The following is a 25554-nucleotide window of genomic DNA, read 5'->3' as shown; positions in this document are numbered from 1 at the left end:
GAAGGGTGCACGCACAGGAGAGCGCACCGCATGGGGACTGGACCTGAACATGCACAGCTTGAAGCAGGATCCTGACAAGCTTTCCGGGAGCCAGTCTCACTATGACTTCTAGTGAGTCAGAGTTTCTCACTTTTTAAAAAACAGCTTTACTGAGATATACTTCACACATTCCCCCATTTTAGGCATACAACTCAATGGCTTTTAGTACATTCACACTTCCTTCTTTGATGCAATAAAATAACCATTTCAGGTTTCATCCTGCCAACCCTGCTGTGTTTGGTCCAAGAGGTCGTGACAGGACCCAGATCTTGATGAGGACGCCGGTGGCCAGAGCCGCTCCAGGCTGGTCAAGAAACCTGCCCTGAGGGCCTTGGTTTGCACCAACGAAGAGTTTCCATCAAGGACCCTGTGAGAAAGCAGTAATTTAACAGCAGTGTGAAAAAGCCCAGGATAAAGGAGGAAACTCGATGCCCGATGTTTACTCACAGATGAACTTTTGTAGCCCGATGTTTACTCACAGATGTATTTTCGTATCCAATACACTCCAGCTCGTGGGGCCAGAATAGCAGCCTCATGACCTCCATGTCCTGGTCCTCTCAGGGCCCTGAGGTCCCCAGGCAGGAGGTGGGAGTGAGAGGGGAAGGGAAGGTAGGGACAGGGACAGGGATGGGGAGGGGAGGGGAGGAGAGGTGTGGGGGATGGGATTGGGGAGGGAGTGTGACAGGAAGAGGGGTTGAGGAATTGGGAGGGGAAGGGGGTCACAGAAAGAATGAGGGTCAGTCAAGCTCTTGAGGGGAGGAAGGAGGGTTCAGTCATGGGAGCAGGTCAGCAGGTCAGGAAAACAAACAGCAGGTCAAGTGGACTCTCAGGAGCAGCTGAAGGGGATGAGACGCCTCCCTCCAAGCCTTCTCCTGTCTGAACGATGCCTTAGCAACTCCAGATGCTTATACTCTCTATTGACCAATCACCTGCCTTTGCCCCTGGTCCTCACAGTGGACATTCTGAGCGATCTCACTTTTAGAATGTGCCCCACTACCTTATCCCCCACCAACTGCCATCCAACCCTGGGTCCTCTTTGCAAACTTTTCCGATCTTATGCTTTCTGGTCCTGACCAACCCGGGTCCCCCACCCCCTACTGCTGGGTGCTCCTTCCACTTCCTCCAAATCCCCAGGGTCTCCCTTGGGCAGTGGCTGAAAAACATGAGGTAAAGAATGACAGAACCAAGAGGAACCAACTGCACAAGCAGAGCGGGAAGTCTTCACTCCCCCTCGCTCAGCACTACATACAAAAGGTACACAGAATGTCCACAAGATGGAGAAGATCTTAACAGCACACATCTTAATCACACTGCCATGCCCATATGGCCATCTTTATCTGTAGTACACCTGTAGGTGACACATTAATTTTAAGTACATATGACACATGCATAAAAATAAACCCTATTATTTTTGCAAAACATATATAACTATAAATTATAATTATATATTGTCACACCCCCTACACTGCACCTGGGTGATTCACATACACCCAGGTCCAAGGAGGCAGAAACTACCTGGTGGGGCAGAAGCAAAGTTGTGCTTTGGGGCAGTACTGGCTGCAAGGGGGCCTGAGAAACCCTTCCAGGGTGGTGGGAAGACTTGGTGTCTAGATGTGTGTGGGGGGCATTCACTCAATCAAGAAATACTGAGCACATGGGGCCTGCCAGTCTCAAGGGTCATATCTGTCCCCATAAAGTGGCCAACTGCTGACAGTGAGGAAGGGATGAGATGCCTGGAGTGGCCACAGGAATCCAGTGAGAGGGCCCTGCACTAGCCCAGGCTTTGGGCCCCAGACCTGCCAGCTGCCCCCAGGAGCCCCAATTCCAGGCAAACTCCGAGGGGGACTGAGGGCAGCAGCTCCCTCCTAAGTCTCAGGAGCACCCAAAATCTGCCCACAGTGTTCTTAGTGAGAAATGGACAGGGGGCAGTCAGTGGTTTGGGACGCTCTGCCACTCACAAAGAGGAGTTGGGTGAAAACACCTGGCTCCTTACACGTCCCTCGATCCAATCTCCAGGAACCCCTTAAGCCCGCAGGGCCCTCCCTCCTTCCAGCTGGGGAGGTGGCCAGCCCTGCAGCAGACCTGGTGTTCAGGCTAGGCCACCAACTGTTCAAGGGCCACCAACAGGTCAAGGTGAGTCCGTGCTGCCCAGGAAGTAGGGGGAACAGCAGTGCAGCAGTAAGTACCAGCAGAAGCAGCCTCTGTAACAGGGCTCCTCCACTGTGAGCAGGGCTGGGGCCACAACTTGGCTGTGAGGGTGGGAGGGCTGGAAGAGGTGTGGCCCTGTGGTCCTGGACAAGGCTGGACCAGAGCCCAGGGCCTGAGTGCCTGGGGGATAGGCAGAGAAAGATAGTGCATGAGTGATTGAGAGAGAGGTGGGTGTCAAGTCCTAGAGAGGGACAGGAGGTGACAGAGGGGGACAGGGTAGGGAGAAGCAGATACAAGACAAGGCAGGAAAGAAAGAGGGAGCCAGCCCAGGGTGCATGGTGGGGGACCAAGGGCCATGGTGGCCCGACTCTGGGAAGGGGCCCAGAGTGGAGGGGGCAGAAAAGGTAGGAATCCTGGCATCACAGTCCTTCCCGCTCTAAGGCTCTGACCTCCCGGGAGCTCAGATCCCCAGGGGTCACCATAATTGCAAAGACCGGTACCTCCCACTTTTCTTGGGATTGCTGGTTCCAGCCTCTATGTCTGTCCCTGTTGGGGCTGACCTTCAGGATGGGCTGCCATTGCGGAGGAAACTCCAGAGCCTGCCCTGTGGGGAGATGACCCTGATTCCTCACAGACCCACTGAGGCTGCATTTCCAACCGCACCGTGGGCCTTCCTGGTCCCACAGCTGGGCTGCAGGTGCTGTGCTGGCACCAGGATCCCCCGGCCTGGAGGGACTGAGTCCCATCCAGGGTGAGCAGGCTTCAGGGATTCTGGGTCTCCTCCTAATGTCAACAAAAATTCCCTCCAACACTTAGGAGTTGAGACCCCCTATAAATTACCAATGAACATCAGGTCAATAGTATTGAGGTCTCACACTGAGCAATAAAATGTACCAACTGACCAAATTCAAAGTTCAGTGTTCCAATTACACAACATTCTCAATAACGCATTTTATGGGTGAGAAGACAGAGGGGGTGTGAATCACCTAAGGGTCTCAGGGGTGCCAAGTACTGGAACTTTACCTTGAACCAAGGTCTACCTTGGAAAGGGATCCACCTGGAGTCCATCTGTGACCTGCTCCCTGAGGTTCTGAGGAAGACCATAGGCTTTTCCTCGGGAAATTCTTCTTGTGATGACATTAAGTCATGCATCAGTCAGGACAAACGGTGAGGATGTGCTCACAAGTGCTCCTGTCTCTTAACAACAAGTCAACTTTGTCTCAGGAAATGGGTCTTCTATTATAATTAAGTCGGGCACCAGGGTAAGTAAAAGTAAAAACATAAAATCCATCACGCATAAGTGCTTTTTGTTTAAAATATAAATGACTTTATGAACTACAAATGGATGCACTGCATTGGTCCATGACAAACAGGACATTACATACACTCATGACAAAGAAGTGCTGTCACGAATGGCAATGTGGCGACAAGAGCAGGGTCATTTTTTAGCAGAGAAGGAGGTCCTACAGCTCTCAGTACAGAGTGGTTAAGGTTACAGTGTTTCTCCCCACTACCAAATTCTCACCACACCTACACACACACACAGGCAAATGCACATAGATCCTAAAGCGACTATCTACCTTCTGATCAGAAAAAAGATAAAAATACATGCACATACCACCTTACACCACCACACTGACCACACACAGGTCCCATAATAACCTAATTCTTCAGTTCTGTGAGCCTCTGAAGTTCCCCTCACTTGCACTCACCATCATCTAACATAAAGAAGTCACAAACAGTACTTTGTCTGATTCATTACAGTTCCTCTGGGAACTTATTTTACATCACTGCGAGCCTCAGGAGAATATAAAATTCACAACTGCAGATGGAGTTTTGGCTCAGTAGTTTTTATGGCTAAAAGCTTCCACTGACTACACAAAATTATTGGCTCTACTTTTCTCATTCTGTGCTTTCTACACCAACTGAAATTTCACTTTACATCTAATCACTGGATTGCAACCAGCGGTCTGATAGAGCGTTTTGTATATAAAGTGTGATTGTTCCTATAGGCTGCTATCTATTGATGAGCATTTTATTCTTCAGACTTAAAATTACAACTGACTTCCAACCTACGGCTTTCCATGTAACTGGAGAAAAAACAATAAAGCTTGTGCTGCCATCACTCTCCAGTGCACTGCCAGACTCACAGCTTGTCCTGTCACTCTCTGACCTCTGCTAGTAAGTGTCTGTCCAGAAAAATCAAGCCACACACATGTGACTGTGACTCTACAGGGCCAACACGCCCACCTTCTCCATTTATTTACTCTCAGTTGTCACTACTTCTCTGTTATTTGACCTAGAAATTGGCCTCCTCCTACCCCTACCCTGAGCATCTCAAAAGAATAACAAAAACTAAACTCTTCACGGCACAACCTGTAATCTCATTGCTAGTAGCTATAAGGTTAGCCTATGAATGAATTAAAGAGGGTTAGAATGAATGTATGATAATTAGTTAAAACAAAAACATTATCTTGACTCATAAAATAATTAACTTCATAATTATCAAATGGCGTTAGTCTATATTACTATCACTTTGGCATTTACAGTGTCCTTAATGGATACTAATATGTAAATCACAATTATTACCCTTATTACTACACTTAGGTGGCACAATATCATCATTACTCATTACAGCAACTGTCACCATGCTCAGCACCCATTCTGCTTCAGCTACCATAACACCTACTATCAGTGCTCCCTGCCTGTGAGGCTGCCCAGGACGATCAATAATAGCTGTGGGATCCAATGCCTACGGTACTGATTATGTACAAAGTCTTAACCTTCTTCAAGGCTAAAACCCATTATCCCAAACATTACATTAATACCATTAACATGATTATCAAAAATTATACCTTCTGACATAATACTACACCTTACGGCCTATTAACCAGCCTTATCAGCTCATTCTTCCTGAATCAACTGAGTGACATTAGCCTTCACTTTTCACTAGGCTTCCTCTCTGCTAGTGCCTCCGCTTGCATCAGCAACCTGTCTTCTTCCCCCAGCACACATAGCCAGCCCACTTCATCTATCCCAGGAATCATTTACCCCCAGAACTATATCATGACAATGCTAACCTTACTACAAATGTCCTTAGACTTTCACACCTCACAACTCATCACATTCTACAGTTTAATCAAAACAACATTAGTCAAAACCCTAATCATTTATTACCCACTGAGAAAATCAGACAAGATGATTAAATTCAGGACTTCATTTCTTATTGTATGTACTATCTGGATCATTTCCACTTGTCATTGCACCATTTTTTACCCAGAATCTTACAGGTACATTACATTTAATAATAATTCAATGCTAAACTCAGACAGCATCTACTTCTTAATCTGGTGTTTCCCCATGACTGACACGTTTAAGAGCATTTATGGTAAATATGCCCCTTTAGGACCTGCTCCTTTGGTTACCAAGAGCATAATTGGAGTTTGCATTCCTGGACCCAGAGCACCTGCAGTCATGCTACTCACACTATGCAGCTGGGGCACATCACACAGTATAATATTCAAGCTCCTGGAAAACCAGACAGCATATCCTGTCCTTGTAACCATCTTTGCAAGGAATAATCACAACGATCCCCATCTGTCTGTGCCAGAGAGACTCAGAACCGCTCCCTGCAGGGCCCCCCACCAGCCACACATACTAGGAGCTGTGGGCATCCGTGCTCAGACAGCATGAGTTCCTAGCAGTACTCCAGCCCTGACAACCACCTGCACCTTACATCATGGTCCGAACCACGCTTCAGGAACCCAGGCATGGGGCCCAGCACTGGGACTATGAGCCCCTCAGCTGGGTGAACACCAGCGGGCTTGCTGGAGCCTGTAAGAAGCTGAGACTATGCTCTTGAAAAGCCTGTGCAGAGACCCGCTGACTCCCCATAGCAGCAGGGACACAGCAGGCTGAACACTGCCTGGGGCTCTGGCCAGCTTGCAGGGGTGGCTTGGGGGGCCCCGCGGACTCCCCCAGGCTCCTGCTCCCACCCTTCATGTTCTGGTGCTGCTCCCCACTCAGGCGGAGGCTTCCACTGCCAGTGAGCGTGCACACCGTGGGAGAAAGTGGCGCTGGCCTGGATGTGGCCCTGACTCTGAAAAGACAGCCAGCAGTCACGGCCAGCTAGTGTCCCCGCACACCCTCTGCAGGGAACAGCACTAACACCAGGGCAGGGCCTGCCATCCCCAGAACTCACTTTCCTGTGCACACCTGACAGGGGGTGGGGCCAGCTCAAGGCTGCGGCCCCAGTCTCTCTGTCCCGACCTACCCTCTAGCCAAGGTGTGCACACTGCAGAAAAGGTAAATCCAGTACAGAAGGGCCGCTAAAAGCCCTCAGGCCTCAGCCACAACCCAAACCAAAGCAGAGACTGCCACCACACCCAGGAGAACCCCACTCCTACAGAGATCCTGCTCCAGTCCACAGGACCCCATGCCACCCCTGAAACAGCTGGAACAGTCACTGAGCAGAGGAGAAGCCCCTGCTCAAACCTGGAACTGGCTCCAGTCCCTCTGACTCCGGCTCTGCTGCTCCATTGCAGGGGCTGCCAGCACGTCCCGGGGGAAGAGGGCAGCCCAGGATCACTTCAGGTCCAACTCTGGGCACAGAAGGCTGCACAGGAACACACTCACACAAGGACACACTTTTAACTCTGGGACAGGTAACTTTTACCTAATTTCACAGTGATACAGAGACTTAAAATGAGAAGACAGGAATATGTTTTCAATGGAAGAATAAGAAAATAACCATAGTGAAAAGAGATAATTTACCTGACAAAGAGTGTCAAAGCAATAGTAATAACAACGAGAACTGAACTGGGAAAAAGAACAGATGAACACAGGGAGAATTTTTAAAAAGAACTAGAAAATATACAAAAAGAACCAGTCAGAGCAGAAGTGTAGGTAACATGGAAAATTAGGCAATACAGATGATACATTAGCAATCTGGATGACAGAATAATGAAAAGCACCCAATCAGAAGAGCAAGAAAAAGCATGTTACATGAGTTTAAGGGATTCTAAGCCAGCATCAAGCATAGTAACACTCACATTATAGGGGTCCCTGAAGGGAGAGAGAAAGGGTGAGAAAACATCTGATAAAATTATGGCTGAAAACGTCCCTGATCTGAAAAAGAAAATGGATATCCAGGCACAGGAATCAGAAAGTCCCAAATGAGATCAGCTCAAACAGACCCACAGTAAGACATATCAGCATTCAAAAAGTGAAATTTAAAGATAATGACAGAATTCTAAAGGAAGCAAGAAAAAAGAAAAGCATTCACAGAAAAGGAAATCCCTCATGAGCCTATCAGCTGTTTTTACTGCACTTTAAAAAGAATTTACATCTATGTACTGTTACTTGTCTCTAAAAATGTTTAGAGCTTTAGCTTTTTAAACTTACATAGTTATTAAAGGAATAAAGCCAAACACAAAATAAGAATTAATTCAAACAGATACATGAACCCCACCATTAACAGCAACACTATTTACAACTGACAAGACACGAAAGCATCCCAAGTGCCTAATGACAGACGACTGGATAAAGGAGATGCACCACACAAAGGTAATGGAACACAAGTCACACAGAAGAGAGAAGGATACTTTGCCATGTGGCCTTTCATTCATTTTTTTTTTTACTTCGAAAACCAGAATGTTATAACTGGCATAAACATTCCCACTGCATCAAAAACAACATTAAAATCCTAGAAATAAACTTAACCAATGAGGTTACCTATACTCTGAAAACGGTAAAACATTGATGAAGGAAATTGATGATACAAAGTAATGGAAAGATATCTTGTGCTCTTGGACTGGAAGCATCAACATTATCAAAATGGCCACACTACCCAAAGCAACCTGCAGATCCAAGGCAACCCCTGTCAAAACACTCAGGACATTTTTTCACAGAACTAGAACAGACAATTCCAAAATTTATGTGGAACCATTAAAAACTCCAAATTTGCCAAAGCAATCTTTTGTAGGTCTTTTTTTTTTTCTTTCTTTCTTCTTTTTCTTCTCTTTTCTTATGGTTTGAGGACTAGAGAAGTTCCTTTAACATTTGCTGTAAAGCTGGTTTGGTGGTGCTTAATACTTTCAGCTTTTATCTGTGAAGCTTTTGATTTCTCCATCAAATCTGAACAAGAGCCTTCCTGGATAGAGTATTTTTGGTTGTAAGTTTTTCTCTCTCATCACTTTACATGTCACGTCACTCCCTTCTGGCTTGTAGACTTTCTGCTGAGAAATCAGCTGATAACATTATGGGAGCTCCCTTGTATGTTATTTTGTTGCTTTTCTCCTGCTAATTTTAATGTTTTCTCCTTATCCTTAATTTTTGTCAATTTGATTACCATGTGCCTCCGTGTGTTCCTCTTTGGGTTGATCCCATGTGTGACTCTGTGTCCTAAACTTGGGTGACTGTTTCCTTTCCCAAGTTCAGGGAGTTTGAGGTTATTACCTCTCCAAAAATTTTCTCATGTCCTTTCTCTCTCGCTCCTCTTTCTGGGACCCCTATAATGTGAATGTTAGTGCTCTTCATGTTTTCCCAGAGTCCTCTTAAATTATCCTCATTTCTTTTCATTTTTTTTTTTTTTTCTGTTCTGCAATTAGTGATTTCCACTAATCTGTCTTCTAGCTCACTGATTCATTCTTCTGCCTTATTTAGTCTATTCTTGGTTCCTTCTAGTGTGTTAGATTGTTAAAATCATTTCAGTGATTTTATTTTTTAAGTCTGTTTGGGTTCTTTATACTTTCCAACTCTCTGCTAAAAATTTCACTGTGCATTTATACTCCTCTTGAGTTCTCTGAACATCTTTGCCATCTTTAAACTTTTTCTCAGATAAACTGTCTATTTCCTATTCACATTTCTTCTTCTGAGGTTGTACCTTGTGCTTTGGCCTGGGAAGCACTCCTCTGCCACCTCATTCTGTCATCTTTCTATTTGTATTTTTAGGTAGGTTAATTATGTTCTCGACCTTGGAGAAGTGGCCCTATGTGGGAGATGTCCTATGTGTCCCAGCAGGACACTCCTCTCTTGTCAACCAAGGGCCAGGGTCCAGCTGGTCCCAGTGTGGAATCTGGCCTGTGTTTGTGGATTCCTTCCACAGGCTTTGGGATTGTTTTCTTCCTTCTGGTATCTGCTCCCTGTTGGATGAGGCTAGACTAGAGGCTTATACAGGTTTCCTGGCAGAAGAAATCAGTGCCTGTCCACTGCTGAGTGAAGCTTGTTCCTGGACCTCTGGTGGGTAGGGTCATGTCGAGAGGTATTTTTGGCTCAGGAAGCCTGCTAATGGGTGGAGCTCTGTTCCCACCAAGTATGTTGTTTGCCCTGAGGCTTCCCAGCACTTAAGCCTACAGGCTGTTGCCTGGGGCTAGGTCTTGGTGTTAATGATCCAATCAAGGTGTCAGCCTCCAGGAGAGCTCATGTAGATGAACACTCCCAGAATGTCTCCCATCAGCTTTTATGTCCCCTGGGTGAGCTGCAGCCATCCCCTAAGTCATCAGAAGACCTTCCAAAACCAGGAGGCAGGTCTGGCCCAAGGTCCTATGAAGTCACTGTCTCTGCCTTTGAACCTGGTGCACATGAGATTGCGTGTATGCTTACTAAGAGAATGAAGTCTCCATTTGCCCCAGTCCCATGGGGCTCCTAGAGCTAAGCCCCAGCGGCCTTCAAAACCAGATGTCCTGGGGTCTCCTCCTCCTCCCAATGCCAGAACACTGGGGAGCCTGACATGGGGCTTAGAACTTTCATTCCTGTTTAAGGGTCTTTGTGACTTATTTTTCAGCTTGTAGGTTGCTCACCCTGGGCTGGTATGGGGCCCAATTATATTGCAAGAACACCCTTCAGACTGTCCTGCTGGCTCCTCTCTTTATGTTTACAGTTGATGATCTTTTTTGCTAGGTTTGCCCTTTTATCCTAAAATTTACATGGAATCACAAAAGACCCAGAATTGCCAAAGCAATATTGAAGAAAAAGAATGAAGCTGGACAAATGACCCTCCCAAACTTCAGACTATTCTACAGAGCTGCAGTAATCAAAACAGTGTGGTACTGGCATGAAAACAGACATATGGATCAATGGAATGGAACACAGAGCCCAGAAATAAACACACGGACCTATAGTAAATTAATCTTCAGCAAAGGAGGCAAGAATATACAATGGAGGAAAGAGAATCTCTTCAGCAAATAGTGTTGGGAAAACTGGACAGCAGCATATAAATGAATGAAGTTAGGACACTCCCTCACACCATATACAAAAAATAAACTCAAAATGGCTTAAAGACTGAAATACAAGACATGACACCATGAAACTCCTAGAAGAGAACATACACAAAACATTCTTTGATGTAAACTGTAGCAATGTGTTCTTAGGTCAGTCTCCCAAGGCAAGAAATAAAAGCACAAATAAACAAATGGGACCTAATCAAACTTTTAAGTTTTTGCACAGCAAAACAAACCATAAAGGAAATGAAAGATAAATTATGAAATCAAAGAAAATATCTGCAATCAATGCGACCAAAAAGGGCTTAATTCCCAAAATATACAAATGGCACATAAAACTCAGTAACAACAACAAAAGATTGACCCAAACCCCAAAATAGGCTGAAGAGCTAAATAGTCATTTCTCCTAAGAAAACTACAAATGGCCAACAGGCACATGAAAAGATGCTCAACATTGCTAATTATTAGAGAAATTCACATTAAAACTACAATGAGGTATCACCTCACACCACTCAGAGTGGCCATCATTAAAATGTCTACAAGTAACAAGTGCTGGAGATATTGGGCAAAGGGAACCCTCTACACTGTTGGTGAGACTGTAAATTGGTAAACCACTATGGAAAACAGTATGGAAGTTCCTTAAAAAACTAAAAGTTGAGCTACCATGTGATCCAACAATCCCATTCCTGGGCTTACCCAGAGAAAACACTAAATTTGAAAGACACATGCGTCTCAATGTTCAAGCAGCACTATTTACAACAGTGAAGACAAGGAAGCAACCTAAATGTCCCTTGTCAGATAAATGGATAAAGAAGTGTTTTATATATACATCTATGTATACATACACACACACACTAGAATACTACTCAGCCATAGAAAAGAATGAAATGATACCATCTGCAGCAACATGCATGGACCTAGAGATTATCATAGTGAGTAAGTTGGTTAGATAAAGACAAATACCACATGGTATCACTTACATGTGGAATTTAAAATATGCCACAAGTGAATTTATTTACAAAACAGAAACAGACTCACAGACATAAAAAACAAACTTATGATTACCAAGTGGAAAGCAGGAAGGGGGAAAAATTAGGCATTTGGGATAAGCAGATACAAACTACTATAGATACAAACTATGACATAGAAAATAAATAAAATATAAGGTCCTACTGTATAGCACAGAGAAACATTTTCAATATCCTCTAATAAATCATAATGAAAAAGAGTATGAAAAGGAATATATATATATATATAACTGAAGGACTATGCTGTACATATTCAAACAAAATTTTATTATATGATTTAAGCCATTATGTAAACATAACAGAATAATAGTAGACTATATTGGAAAATGCAAGACTGGTCAAAATTCAAAAATAACTGTGTAAATTATCCCACTAGCAGAAAAGCACAATGAGAAAATAATGATTAAGTAGGATAAATGTAAAAAGGTATTTAATAAAATTCATCGACTAGTCATGAAAATAGCTCCCGGCAAAACTATAAAAGGAAGCAACTTTCATTACAAAGTGAAAATAATCAAAACAGTGTGGTGTTGGCTTGGGAACAAACACACATATCAATGGAACAGAACAAAGCTTATAAATGAATCCATGCATATATCATCAATAATTTATGACAAGAGAGCCAAGAATACACAATGGAGGAAGGACAGTTTCTTCACTAAACCGTGTTGGGAAACCTGTATAGCTATGTGCAAAAGAGTGAAAATGGACCCCTATCTTAGTGCCATACACAAAAGTCAACTGAAAATGTATGAAGGACTTGAATGTAAGACCTGAAACCATAAAAGTACTATAAGAAATCATAGGCAGCAAACTCCTTGACATCAATCTTGGTGGTGAATTTTTGGATTTGACACCAAAAGCAAAGGAAACAAAAATAAAGATAACCAAGTGGGATCATATCAAACTAAAAAGCTTCTGCACAGCAAAGGAAATTAACAATAACGTGAAAGGGGAACTTTAAACGGGAGAAAAGAACTGCAAATAATATAACTGAAAAGGGCTGATATACAGAATATATTTTTTAAAAAGCTTCTAGAACTCAATAATGACGACAAAAAGAAACCCAATCTAATTGAAACATGAAAAAGATCAATATTATTAATCATCAGGGAAACATAAATCAATACCACAATAAGTTATCACCTCTCATGTGTTAGGATGGCAATTATCAAAAAGACAAGACATAACTAGTGTTGGCAAGACACGGAGAAAAGGGAAACCTGTGACTGTTGGGAATGTACATTAGTGGATCCACAACGTAAAACAATATTGAAGTTTTCCAAAATATTAAAAATAGGGCTAATATATGATAATAGGGCTAATAGGGCTAGCAATTCCACCCTTATTTATCTGGAAAAAATGAAAACACTAATTTGAGAGGAGATCTGCATCCCCATCTTCACTGCAGCATTAATTACAGTAATCAAGATACAGAAACAACTGAAGCGTCCATCACTGGATGAACAAAGAAAATCTGCTATGCCTGTATATATGTATAACAAAATACTATTAAGTCATTAAAAATAATGAAATCTTGCTATTTGCATCAACATGGATTGACCCTGAGGGTGTTATGCTAAATGAAATAAATTAATAGTAATAAATAATACACATAAATAAATAATAATAAAAAAACAGAGATAAACATGCATGACTTCACTTATAGGTGGAAACTAAGTAAGACAAAACCAAATAAGCTCATAGATACAGAGAACAGACTGGTGGTTGCCAGGTGTGAGGAGAGGGGCAATACTGATGAACGAGGCCAATAGATAAAAATTTCCATTTACAAAATAAATAACAGGGGGTCATGACACACACAGCATGGTGACTATAAGTAATAACACCATATAAAATATCCAGTATTACTAAGGAAGTAGATTCTCATCACAAGAAAAAAAATGTGTAAGTATATATAATGATGGATGTTAAGTAAACTTAGTGTGGTAATCACTTCACAATAGATATAAATATCAAATCATTGTTATATACCAGAACCTAATATAAAGTTATATACCCATTATATCTCAATAAAAGCAAACAAACAAACAAAAACACTATGCAACCTGTAAAAGGATATATTTGGGGTAATGTGAAAATTTAGCAGCATTGGTAGTAGTAGTAGTAGTAATAGTAATAATGATAATAAATAGTAATGCTGGGCACTTCCTTTAGTGATCATTGTGCTAAGGGCTTAATTCACATTACCTCACTTAGAAGACAAACAATCATAAAAAGGTCTGTTATCAGATCATTTTACAGAGAATGAAACTGTGGCTTGAAATAGTTAAGCAATTCTTCCCAAGACAGCCAGTGGCAGAGCCAGGACTCAGACCTGCCTTTCAAGTAGCTAAAACTTGGAACCAGAACATAAGGACACAGACTTTCATCCTACTAGACTACGTTTGCTACTTAATCACTTCTGATCCTGGCCACTTCACATCTCTGAACTTCAATTTTCATTTATATACAGAACTTAGGATATGAAAACCTGCATTGCCTATCCTGCAAAGTTGGATTGAGAAAGAATGGGGTTAACACTGCTTTGAAAATTATAATTAGTTATACAAGAACAAGGAGGACAGGCCGTGGTCACAGCGCAGCGGCAGCACCAGCCACAGCAGCCGCAATGAGAGCATCAGCACAGGCGAGTTCTGGTCTCTGCACAAGATAAGACTGGACACTCCATTGTTCTTAGGCAGCTTCCTGCTAAATCAAAATACCTAAATGAAGCTTAAATGAAGTACAGCATATCCAGAATCAGCTCTTTAAAGTGCTGAGGGTTTGAGTGTGTGTGTTTCTGTTTTGCTACATAGAGGAGGGCTGCTACTATTAACTCTAAGAATACAGCAACTGTCTAATTGTGGTTCTCTAAGAGATGTATATTCTGGGTCCTATTCTTGCAATTTCCGGAGTGGGTGAGGAAGGTGGGCATGGCAGGGGATGGGCTTACTCTATGCACAGTAATGTATGTCTGCACTAACACCCCATTCTGATGAGTCAGCACAAACACTTCAGGATAAGCAATGTTGGAATAAAGAGAAGGCATTCTGCACCAGGAATTAATTTTCTTAAGAGTCCAGGTACAGGACTTTTAAGGTATAGCCGAAACAGCACAGGAGAGGAACATAAAAAGACAGCAAGTTCTTGCCTTTTGTTCAAAAACAAAAGTGACAATTCCATTCTGCTTTACAGAAGCAACTGTGCAGCCAGGTCCTGCAGGCGGCTGCAATTATCCAGGTCACTTCAGCTGTAGTTACTTCTCCCCCTGTGGTAGAACTCTAATAAAGATTGCCATCTTTATTTATTTACCAAAAGAAATTCCATGAACAGTATTGTCCATATTCTTTGGAAGGAAATAGACTGAAAACTGGCTTTTTACTAGACAGAACTAGAAAGTGAGGTGCAGAGGGAGGAAATAGAAAAATGAATCTAACATGAGGGAGCATGATTAATCCAATAATATTTAGAATCCAGGCAGGAAGAAATAATCTCAGAGAACCACAAACTAGAAAACAAAAAGCAAAAGGAAAGAAGGCAGCGTCCTGAATCTGATTATCTAAGTGAACTGACAATGGAATAGAAAAGAACAAATCTGACTCCATATTAGACCTGTTCCTTTGACTTTAACCCTGTGTTGTTTCCTAGGCTTAGTCTTGCTGGTTCTGCACCTTTTGTAAAACAGTGTTGCCAATAGGGTGAAATATACATGAGAGCCTGTTCCCAAGGCTTTGACCTTTAAGGATATTAACACTTATCCATTTCATATAAAGATAACAAGTTGCAACATAGAAAATAACACTTGTTTGGTTGGACAGTTTACAGGGACAACAGGATCTGAATCACATGCACAGCTGCAAGAACATGGATTCCAAGAACAAAGAATTCATACATCAAGAAATTTGCAACAACCAAGCATTCCCTTTCCTTGTTTTAGTATAAAAGGAGCCTGAATTCTGACTTGGAGAAGATGGTTCTCCAGGACATTATTTGGCCATCTTCTTGGTCAGCCAGCTTTCTGAATCAAGTTGCTATTCCTTGCCCCAACACCTCGTCTCCTGAATTATTGGCCTGTCATGCAGCAAGCAGAGAAAGTTTGGACTTGGTATCAATAACAATACAATTATTATGCAAATATTAAAAGTGTTTTCTCTGTAACCAGAACCAGATGCCAGCTTTCACCCCTTCTATTCAATACTGTACTGAAGGCAGTCAGATATAATTCAATAACAATAATAACAAAATAGGAGGCATAAAGGTCAAATTTTAAGCAAGAAAACTGTCACTGTATGTGCATGGCATTATTATATGCATGGAAAATCCACCATAATCCAAAGACATTCACAATTAGTAATGGAATTAAAGCATGGTTACTGGATTGAGGATCAGTATGTAAAGCGAACTGGATTATTCTGCATGAGTAAGAAACAAACAAAAAATAAAATTAACCTGCAAACACCAAACTATGCAGACTATGCAGTATATGCAGGAGAAAATAATCAATAAATTAACTTATACCACATTAAAAAAATTCTTCAGGCCTCATGGGGCCTGGCTGGCCACCCCTCGGGGGCCGAGAGGTCTCCCCAGCCAGGCTGGGTCCAGCCCAGGCTGTGGGGCACTGTGTGCAGTCTAGCAGGGGCCCAACATCGGCCTCCCTGTGCAGCTGGCGCTGGCACCACACTGGCCCTTGTCAGCAGGCCTCTGGTGCCTCTGAGCCCAGGGCCTCCGGGTAATAGAACTTTTAAAAATAGTTCTTCAGTCGATGTAAGAAAAACACAAGGAACCAACAGAAAAGTGAGCAGACAATCTGAAAAAAAAATAAGCCCAGGAGTTCTGACAGACATCCTGAAATGCAACTCACCTGATGCCAGTCCAGGTGAGAGGATCCCAGCAGGGCCCCAGGACAGGAGGCCAGGAGGCAAGACCACCAGGGAGGTGACAGTGCCCCCTGCTCAGGGCCCAGAACTTGCAGCAGGGGCTCCAGGTCTCCTGCCTCAGCCTTGGCCCCCACTGCACCATCAAGCACAGCCCCACATCACCACCCCCAAGCCGGGGAGGATTCTGATTGTCCAGGTCAGAGAAAGTCATATAAAATGTGACTGTCACACAACAGTCAAGGACTCAACTGTCCTAAAGAAGAAACCATAACTTCACCCTCCAATCAGGCAAGAGGTTACAAAATGCTCAAATGAATTTCAGACTCACATATTCATCAACTGGGTCACCAATGGTGGGAGCAAAAATGACCCTATGTGACTGAACTGGCCCATCAGCATGATCCCAGGGTATGGACAGGCTGTTTGTTGTCTCCCCAAAGACTCTCAGATTCCTCGGTCCACTGCAGGGTCCTAAATAAGTCAACACAATAGAGTCAGAGGCCTGTCTGTGAGCAGGTGCACATGGGGGTGGAGGGAGGGGTGTAACAGAACTGTAAGCAGGTCAGAGCGACTGCACAGGGATGTCACCACTGTCTGGGGTGTGTGCTCCCTTGTGATAAAATCCACATCTCCTACAGTTCTCACTTGGACCCAAAAACAGTAGAAAGTTCTCCATTCAGAGCTTTTCAGGCAACAGAGGCAATACATATTTCAAACAAGTTTCCCTATAATGAAATGGGATCTTAAAAAACAAAAAGGAAAGAAAGAAAGAAAAAGGGAAGAGAAAAAAAGTTAACACTACCTCCATCTTGTCTGAGCTTCCAGAAGGGGCCCAGGTGATTCTGTACAGAGAAACACAGCGGAATCTCTGTGACCCCACGTCCCTGTGAGACTCTCTGGTCTTACTTCAGTATCTGCAGGTGTGCTGGGGCTGGCACAGTGCCTGCCATGAGGAAAGGCAGGATGACATTTTTGGAGGTGACCTACAAACTGCATTTAATGAAACTTGCTCTATTTTCATGGACACGAGGAAACTGGCTGATGCGTGGCTTAGAACCAACTATCTTACCAATTCAGTCCATTTGAAAGTTAAATATGAGACAGGGCTCTGAAAACTGCAAGCATTTTATGGATGTAATAGGTTACTATTTATATTCTACTAAAATGGTGATTTTTTTTAAAAAAGCTTGCATTTAGTCACTCAGTGGTTCTTAATCACTTTGCCCCTCACATTTTTGGGGGAATTTAAGAAAAACTATGGACTCCTCCACACGACAATACACATTAAGTGCAAATTTTAGCCCACAATATAGAGAGAGCATGGGCCTTCGGGGTCCATAAAATGTTCTCATCTAAGTAATTCACATGTAAGCCTTGCCTATAGATCACTCACCTTAAACACAACGTGCCGCTGACCATACTGACTCTATCCAGAGACAGGAATAGCCCTGCAGTGCTGGTGTCAGCTGAAATCCCAATTAAGAGCCCTGCTACTGACCAGCAGTCTACTTAGTTTGCAGCTCAAGCCATCTGGAATGTCTGCCACCAGTTCCAAGCTTTCATTGTCGATTATTTCTCTATCTCCTGGTAACGAAAGCCAAATACACAAAACTCAAAAGCCATCAAAATACTTGTTTCTAATCTTTATAATGAAAATGAGATCAAGAGACTGGTACCACTTTCACAAGCACAACTGCAAAACAAACAAACCATAAGGAATGCACTTTGGATGTATCTGAAAGTTCTTAGGAAATCTTAAGGATTACAAACGTACATTGAAAGTATCCATTTGGTATATAAAATGACCTGCTTCCACTGGTCTTTCTTCCTGACTTTGTCTTCTCTTGACCACTCCTGCTATTTTTATGAAAAACCTGTCCCTCTGCTCATGTGGATACATTTCCATCTCTAGCCAATACCCTTCTGGGTAAGAACTGATGCCAAGAAGGCAACTGAAGTTGCTAAGACATATTACCTGGCCAGAAAAGATCAGAAGTGGGTACTGGCTGATGTTCAGAGCAGGCTGTGACACCTGACAAGATGTCTTAAGCATGGATACACAGCTGGGCACCAAAGGAGAAGTTTCTAAGCCTCATGAGCCTTGCTGGATAGGAAGGAAAGGTTCCAGGCTATAGCTCTGATCCCACCACTAGCTTCCTGGGTGAGGCTCAGCAAGTCATTTAACTTTTTTAGACCTGTGCTGTCCACCATAGGAGCCACCAGCCACATGTAGCCATTGAGTACTTGAAATGTGGCATCTGAATTGAAATGTACTATAAATGTAAATTAATATACTGGATTGCAAAACAATTATTACCAAAAATATGTGAAATATCTCATTAATAGTAATGATACTGATAAATGTTACAATGCTAATATTTTGGATATACAGAGTAAAACATAACACATTATTAAAATTCATTTTGCTTTTCTCTTTACCTTTTCTAATGTGGCTACTAGAAAATTCTGAGTTACCTGTGAGGCCTCCATGGCTATTTCTTAGGAACCTAGCTGGTTCCAGACCTCAATTTCTTAACCACTATTGAATTAGGAAATTATGTGCTGAGCACTGGGCCAGAAACTGGAGACACAAATTGAGCAACATAAACATGTCTCTGCCTTCATTAGGAGGGGAAAATCCAATAGATAGAAAAAGATCAACAGGCAATGATAACTGGGTTCCCTACTATGCAAGCACCATGAGAGGGAGATAGGGACACCTCTTTCCTTGAAGTGGCCTCAGAATGGAGCAGAGAATGCAGGGCCCGGGCAGGGGCCCAGCATCTCCCCCACATTGCCACTGCAGAAGTCTGCCCTCCCTCTGAGAGCCACATGCCTCACCTTCCTTACATGATCTCAGGTACTGTTACCTCTGCAATGAAATCACAAACTAAGGGTAAGGATGCTTAGATTTTCCTAGCCCTGACAGCACTTTACATATAGGAAGATCTCAAAACATTTGATAACTACTGCATGGTTTCCAGAGACAATGTCCAACATACATCAAGAATATTCTTGCTCCCCACCCCTCTCCACACACACACACACACAGAGCTGTCAAGTACCTGGAAAATGAATGAGTGACAGTGGCAGGTAGAATAGTAGGAGAGAAATTATCATAAAAGGAACAGACACAAAGATAGAAGATGGGAAGAAAATAAGCAAAAAACAGTCTAGGAACCCAAACATTATTAAACCTGGGCAAAAAAAATAGCATGAAGAAATGAAGTAACAAAGGAGGTTCAGTGACATGCGCACATGGTGTTGTTTCCCAATGATCAATGAAGTGCGAGCGCAGCTCATGGGTGCTTTCCTGAGCAGTCCCTGGGGGAGCCCCCTCATCACACCCTGCAGAAACGCTGACTGTGCACATGGTCTGTGAGAAGAGGTCTTCAAGTGGTGTGCTGGCCCATGACCTGTCCACCTATAAGACAGCCAAAAAATGCATGGACCTGAGCAGTGTCTGGCACCACTGTCTGGTAAATGATGGCCTAGGAATTCAAACAACCAAATCGTTTCCCCTGCCTCCCTTCACATCACTGCCTTATTCCTCTCAAGAGAAATTCTCCCATTAGCTTATTTATTACACACAAGAAATGAGACCCCATGGTCATTGTACTGCTTTTGAAACTGAACCCTGGAAAGAAATGAACATGTTCATGTGTATAAATGAGCTTCTGGACAATCCAAGGGAGCAGCACAGTGCATAACTGGGTGCTTACAGAGACTATCTCTAGCTTCCAAAAATGCCTCTGAGATCCTCACATGAACGGTCCCTCTAGCAAATATGTTTTAAGTCCATTTGCAGCTGAAGCCCCTCGATTTGCTCCCACTTGGAAGCAGGTTGTCATGGATACAGCCCCAACATCATCTCAAAAATGCTCAGTGCCAAGGCACACTCCTCTAACATTCTATTCATACTTTCCTTTCATCCTATTCAACTTCAACTGTCTTGTCCTTTTACCTGACAACCCCCCACATTTTTCCAGCATCCCCTTGCTAGCTTTCATTTTTAGAAACATTATTATGACAATTTTTAGTCATTCATAGATGGCAGAGCGCCATAATAGGCATCTGGATGACAGGGAAACACCATCTAGATTCCATAACTCTTCATCTACTAAGGGATGATGTTTTTGAGATTAATATCACACAGCAAACCATTTTTAAACAAAATGTGAGGCAGCCCAATATATTATCAATATTCAAAGAATATTATTAATATATAATAGAACAAGTTTTCAACACTAGATCAATGAAATGACAAGTATGCAAAATATGCTATCATTTAGGCTTGCTTAGGTTATTCTGCTAAACCTACTAGGAAAACAAGTATTTCTAAACCCATTCTAATCTCAACCTACCTCTCTGACAACCTCTTCTGGTGTTTTGTAGCGGACAATATATTTATGCACTTTTCCAGGTGCAGGTTCCCACAAGACATTCCTGGTGCTGTGAGTCATGTCACAGAGTTTCAGGCCTCGAGGACTGGGCAAAGGCCCTGGAGATGGAGGACAAATTAGGTCCAGATGCGGTTCTCAACCACAAAGCTCTAAAGCACCCACACAAGCTTTCAAGAAGTTGTTTGGAGAAAACTTAAAGGTGTGCAGCAGAGTAACAAACTGGTTATGACACAAGCACCATGATTCTACCAGATACAGCTCAATTCTTCTTAAGAAAGCTTCTTAAAAATAGAGTAAATTTAAATTTTTATTTCAACTCTAACTTCTCTATGTTAAATTTCTTCTACTCTATTTAAGTAAGTCTTATTTGTTGCTCAGCTATAATAAAGCATAATTCATTGTTAAGTGTATAGCTCATATTTCTTTACCAGATAGTTACAGCAGTTAAGAAAGAAATCAAAATCAGTGATACACTACCTTAAGAATGTGATAGAAAAACAAATGGTTACAAGAGTGAAGATGAGCTGAAGTTCAGCACAAAAGTCTAAACGGTTGGAGAAAATCCCCATGAAATATCCACGATGTATTTGTGGTATAATTTCTGTACAGTAAACTACACATATCTTAGATGCACAATTTGATGAATTTTGACAGATGTGGACACCTATGAAGCCACCACCACAATCAAGAGACCTAAAATTTCCAGTGGGAGTTTGAAATTTGCACCTCTGTGAGATTTCCTTCTGCTCTCTGAGACATCTCTCACTCTTTCTAGCTGCCTGTTTGACCAATTTCCTTAGTCTCTCCTTTCAGCTCGATGCATCTCTCTTTCTGAATCTCTGTCTCCACCTCCATCCCTTCAATGTTTTCATCTCTGTGCCCTCCCATCCTCTGCTGTTGCAGTCCAGCCCCACATCCAAATCTAGAACCACATTCATCTCTCATCCCACCATGACTCTTGGGACTTCTCTCCCAGCACTCCCAGAACATGTCTCCACCCTTGGCTGGCTCCCCACTCTTCCCATCTGCCACCACTCCATTCCTACAGACCCCCAGCTCCTGACAGGACCCAACATATAGAAGACAATTACTTGCTGTCAATGAGTGTCTCCTGCCCCACCTTGCAGGTGCCTCTTTTCTGTCTCACCGTGCTCCTGTCTCATCCCCTTCCCCCACTGAAGGCTCTTTCCAACATCTTAATTTCCTTAGAAATGTGAGCTGAGACTCATGACATTTAAGCCAGGTCATTCATCCCAGTGTACCCACCTCAAGAAGCAAGAAACAAAACTAGGCAAGGCAAGGGTCTAGATGCAATCACTGTCACTTTTCAAGAAAAACCACCTAAATGCTAGGGAAACAAACCAGGAACACAAAAGGGCTGAACACACACACAAGAAGTGCAAACCATGAAGGAGTTCGTGTCCTCCGTGCTGTCTGTTATTCATTCCCAACACCTGAGCACAGGACTGGAGTGTCCTAGATGATCAGTATGTTTTGACGTTGAGTTAGTTGATTAATCTACTTAACTGAAAGAGACTATTCATATATGCCATAGAGTTTCTACTTCAACAAGAATGTGGAACATCTTGATCTTAAACTTAGTATCTTCCACCAAAACTGCACTCACCCAACATTCCCATCTTGCCAGTGCTATACACCATCTTTTGTGGATCTACAACATCAACTGTAAGATGCTCCATTCCTTTCTGTCTTATTCCCCTTTTGACAACTCACCAAGAACAATTGTAAGACACCACTGACTATAAGATACATCTCAAAATCAGGAATGCTTAATATGGAAAGATAAATGCAAATCCTAGAACCAATGTAAGATGCTGCCACAAGGCTAGAAATTGTCTTAATTCTCAAATTTGACTGCAGTAAGTAATCACCCTGTAACTTATCTATAAATTGTCAAATTATTGTTGGCATCATCAAGTAAAAAGAAAAAGCCTAATGAACATGATGTTCACAGCAACAAGGGAAGAAGGAAAACCAGTGATGTCTTACAGGTGACCTCCCTTGTGCTGATAGGTTCGCTGGTGAGGTCACAAAGGATGGCCTGGACCATGACAGTGTACACAGTGTTGGGAAAGAGCCCCCTCAGCAGCACGCAGTTCACTCTCAGCCCCACTCGCATCTGCAGATGGACAAGCCGAAGGGAGTAAGATGCTCAAATTACACTAATTTGTAACCACTAGATTTTGTTTTCTTTTCCATTATAGTTTATCAAAAGATATTGATTACACTTCCCGTGTATACAGCAGGCCCTTGTTGTTTTGTCTCTTTTATATATAGTAGTGTGTATCTGCTAATCCCAAACTCCTCATTTATCCCTCCCCTCTTTCCTGTTTGGTAACTGTAAGCTTGTTTTCAGCACCTGTGAGTCTGTTTCTGTTTTGTAAGTTCATTTGTATCATATTTTAGATTCCACATGTAAGAGATATCATACGATATTTATCTTTCTCTGTCTGACAGTTCAGTTAGTGTGATAATCTCTAAGTCCATCCATGTTGCTGCAAATGGCATTATTTCATTTTATGGCTGAGTAATATTCTATTGTATATATATATCATTTCCTTATCCATTCATCTGTCCATAAACATGTATGTAACACAACTTTTATTTTTCATTTCTCTGAACTGCTTTTCCTTTTTCATGCTAATGATTGCTACGATGTGTCATGGGCCACAAATCTAACCTGTTTTTCTATTTCACATGTAAAGATATAAATGAGTTCATAAATCACTGCTGTTTCATGGAGACTCTAAAACAGTGAGGTCTTAGGAAGACCCAATGATAAAGAAAACAAACATCTCCCACCTCTTTGGGTTTGGTCGGTTCTATGGCATTGATGGGTTCATATAACAAGGTGTAGCCAGTAGCCCCTCCCACTGGCTGCCACTGGACCTGCCTGGTGGTAGAGCCAACATCATAAAGATTGAGGCTGACTACAGGGACTGGCACTGTAGGAATGTAAAAGCAGACATCAGTCGAATTCCTCTTACTCTGCTCATTTTTCAATTGTTGTCTCCCACTTAATTATTGATAGTCTGTATGTACTAAATAGAGAAAGGGTTGCTGTGAGAAATCAGTGGGAGTTCGTACAATCCTTTCCTTTCCAAAAAACAAAAAAAACAAAAAACCTTCAGGCTCATTGTTTATCTCCACCTCATACTCAGGGACTTCATGTTATAACTATTTCACAGAGAAAAGAAGTTTAAACTTAAAACACCATTCCAGTGGTCCATATGGCAGCCAAAACAGAGACCAACCTCCTGAGATTTTGATCTCTTTTTCTGGAACATCTTTAAGTTGATTTTTGTTCTTCAATCAGAGAATTTCATACATAAAAAACCAACACAGTATTTCATTTCATCCTTCTTTTTTAAAAATTTTAAACAAGGGTGCCATATACCAGTAAGTGAAACTTAGGGGATGATGGGCTTTTTGAAGATCAGCCCATGAAGCAGAGTAAAAGTTTACAGTCTCCTCTCCATGTAACACCCACAGAGCTTTCTATTTTTTTGTCTGAAGATTAAGTTTAAAGTTTTAAGGAATTATCAGATTAACCCTGCCCATTATGAAATACATTATTTCTCACCTCTGTTGATCTAATATGAAAGGAAATAAGAGAAGAGATAAGGGCCTAGGAGACTGGGCAGTGAGTAGTCAATTCTTGCCTTGGAAAGAGTTACGCCCACTCCTTCCTCTTACGAGTGGCCTCCCTCCTTCCCAGAGACCAGCCAAGAAGATGGGAGGAGGAAAGGGTGTTTTCACATGGCCTCAGAAACCCTATTGGGAAGAGAAGTGAGGAACATCTTGCCCAAAAGCTCTACGCAAAGCCAAAGCCATCAGAGCTTCTCTAGCAAAGGCCAGAGTCCAAACGGCAGGGGGGAAAAGGGGAGATCTCACTGCCAGCATGAAGATCTGGCCACGTGCAGCACTGAACCCGGTCACTCTTGCACAGCTGCTCTCCCAGACAATTGTAGACCCACACCCCACACGGTCTTTTCCCTTAAGAAGTGGAGAACTACTTGTAGATTGGTCATGGTTAGAGTAAAAGCCATATAATTTAGGTGTCTAACCAAATGAGATTTTGGGTGTTGACAGCTCTGATTTCATTAATAAATTATAAGTAATTCTAAAAATGTTAAGAAAAATAGTGGATAACTGAGAAAGTTACTTTTCCCCATGAGAAATCTGTAGCCATGACTACCCATTCCACCACTGGGGCCCCGTGATGGCAGGACCAGCCAGTAAAAGCAGAAAACCACAGGGTATTTATTGAGCATGAGCAGCACATTCAGTAAATGTGCGCTGAATGGATATTGAAAAAAGGAATGCTTCGGAAGGCTGACAAAAATCCCACATGGACTTTCACCTCTTTATCTTAAAAAATAAAACAAGGAGAAGATCTTTCTTTAAAAATCAGACTTACAGGTTTTTCTGTGTCCTTCAGCCTCTACCACTGAAGACATGTCAACAACACACTCGGTGTCGGGATTCAGATCTTTCAGGACTGCGCTACTTTCCAATCGGTTCATGTAAAACTAGGGGGAAAGTTAAAAAATAAAAACAACTTATGTTATCATTGCTTCCCTCTTTTCTACTACAATTGCATTGAAGTGGCTACTGCAGCGAACTTTGAAATTAGATTTTAATGAGGCTCTTGTCATTTGTTTTTGGAAACCACCAGATTACAGTGAGATCTTGGACAATTCACACAATTTATTCTCCCAGCTGCTGCTTCCTTACCTGTAAAATGTGTGGGTAAAACTAGATCATCTTCCATGTCCCCTTCCTCCTCTATGATCTTGTATAAATTCATGGA

The 25554-nt window shown here is 42.5% G+C and overlaps 1 protein-coding gene across 5 annotated transcripts in view; it reads right to left on the bottom strand.

Annotated features, from left to right (window-relative positions):
* The window catches only part of LOC106729231 (collagen alpha-1(XII) chain-like), a 40751-nt gene that overhangs the window by 8250 nt on the left and 6947 nt on the right, over positions 1-25554 (bottom strand). Inside the window, exons 2-4 of one of the 5 annotated variants that reach the window (XM_032458028.1) lie at positions 25162-25273; positions 20733-20818; positions 18808-19741 (exon numbers count right to left, since the gene is read on the bottom strand). In XM_032458028.1, the coding sequence (XP_032313919.1) occupies positions 19268-19741; positions 20733-20818; positions 25162-25273 (672 nt within the window). In that variant the 3' untranslated portion in view covers positions 18808-19267. Of the gene's footprint in view, positions 1-16645; positions 16789-17119; positions 17438-17710; positions 18061-18807; positions 19742-20604; positions 20819-25161; positions 25274-25554 lie in introns of those variants that run through there. The other 4 variants (XR_004311988.1, XR_004311989.1, XM_032458029.1 and 1 more) reach the window with 4 other exon arrangements.

Source organism: Camelus ferus, chromosome 17, assembly GCF_009834535.1.
Source record: "Camelus ferus isolate YT-003-E chromosome 17, BCGSAC_Cfer_1.0, whole genome shotgun sequence".
Taxonomy (NCBI): Eukaryota; Metazoa; Chordata; class Mammalia; order Artiodactyla; family Camelidae; genus Camelus; species Camelus ferus.
Note: the sequence above shows the minus strand (reverse complement) of the source record. Positions and strands in the feature narration are given on the sequence as shown.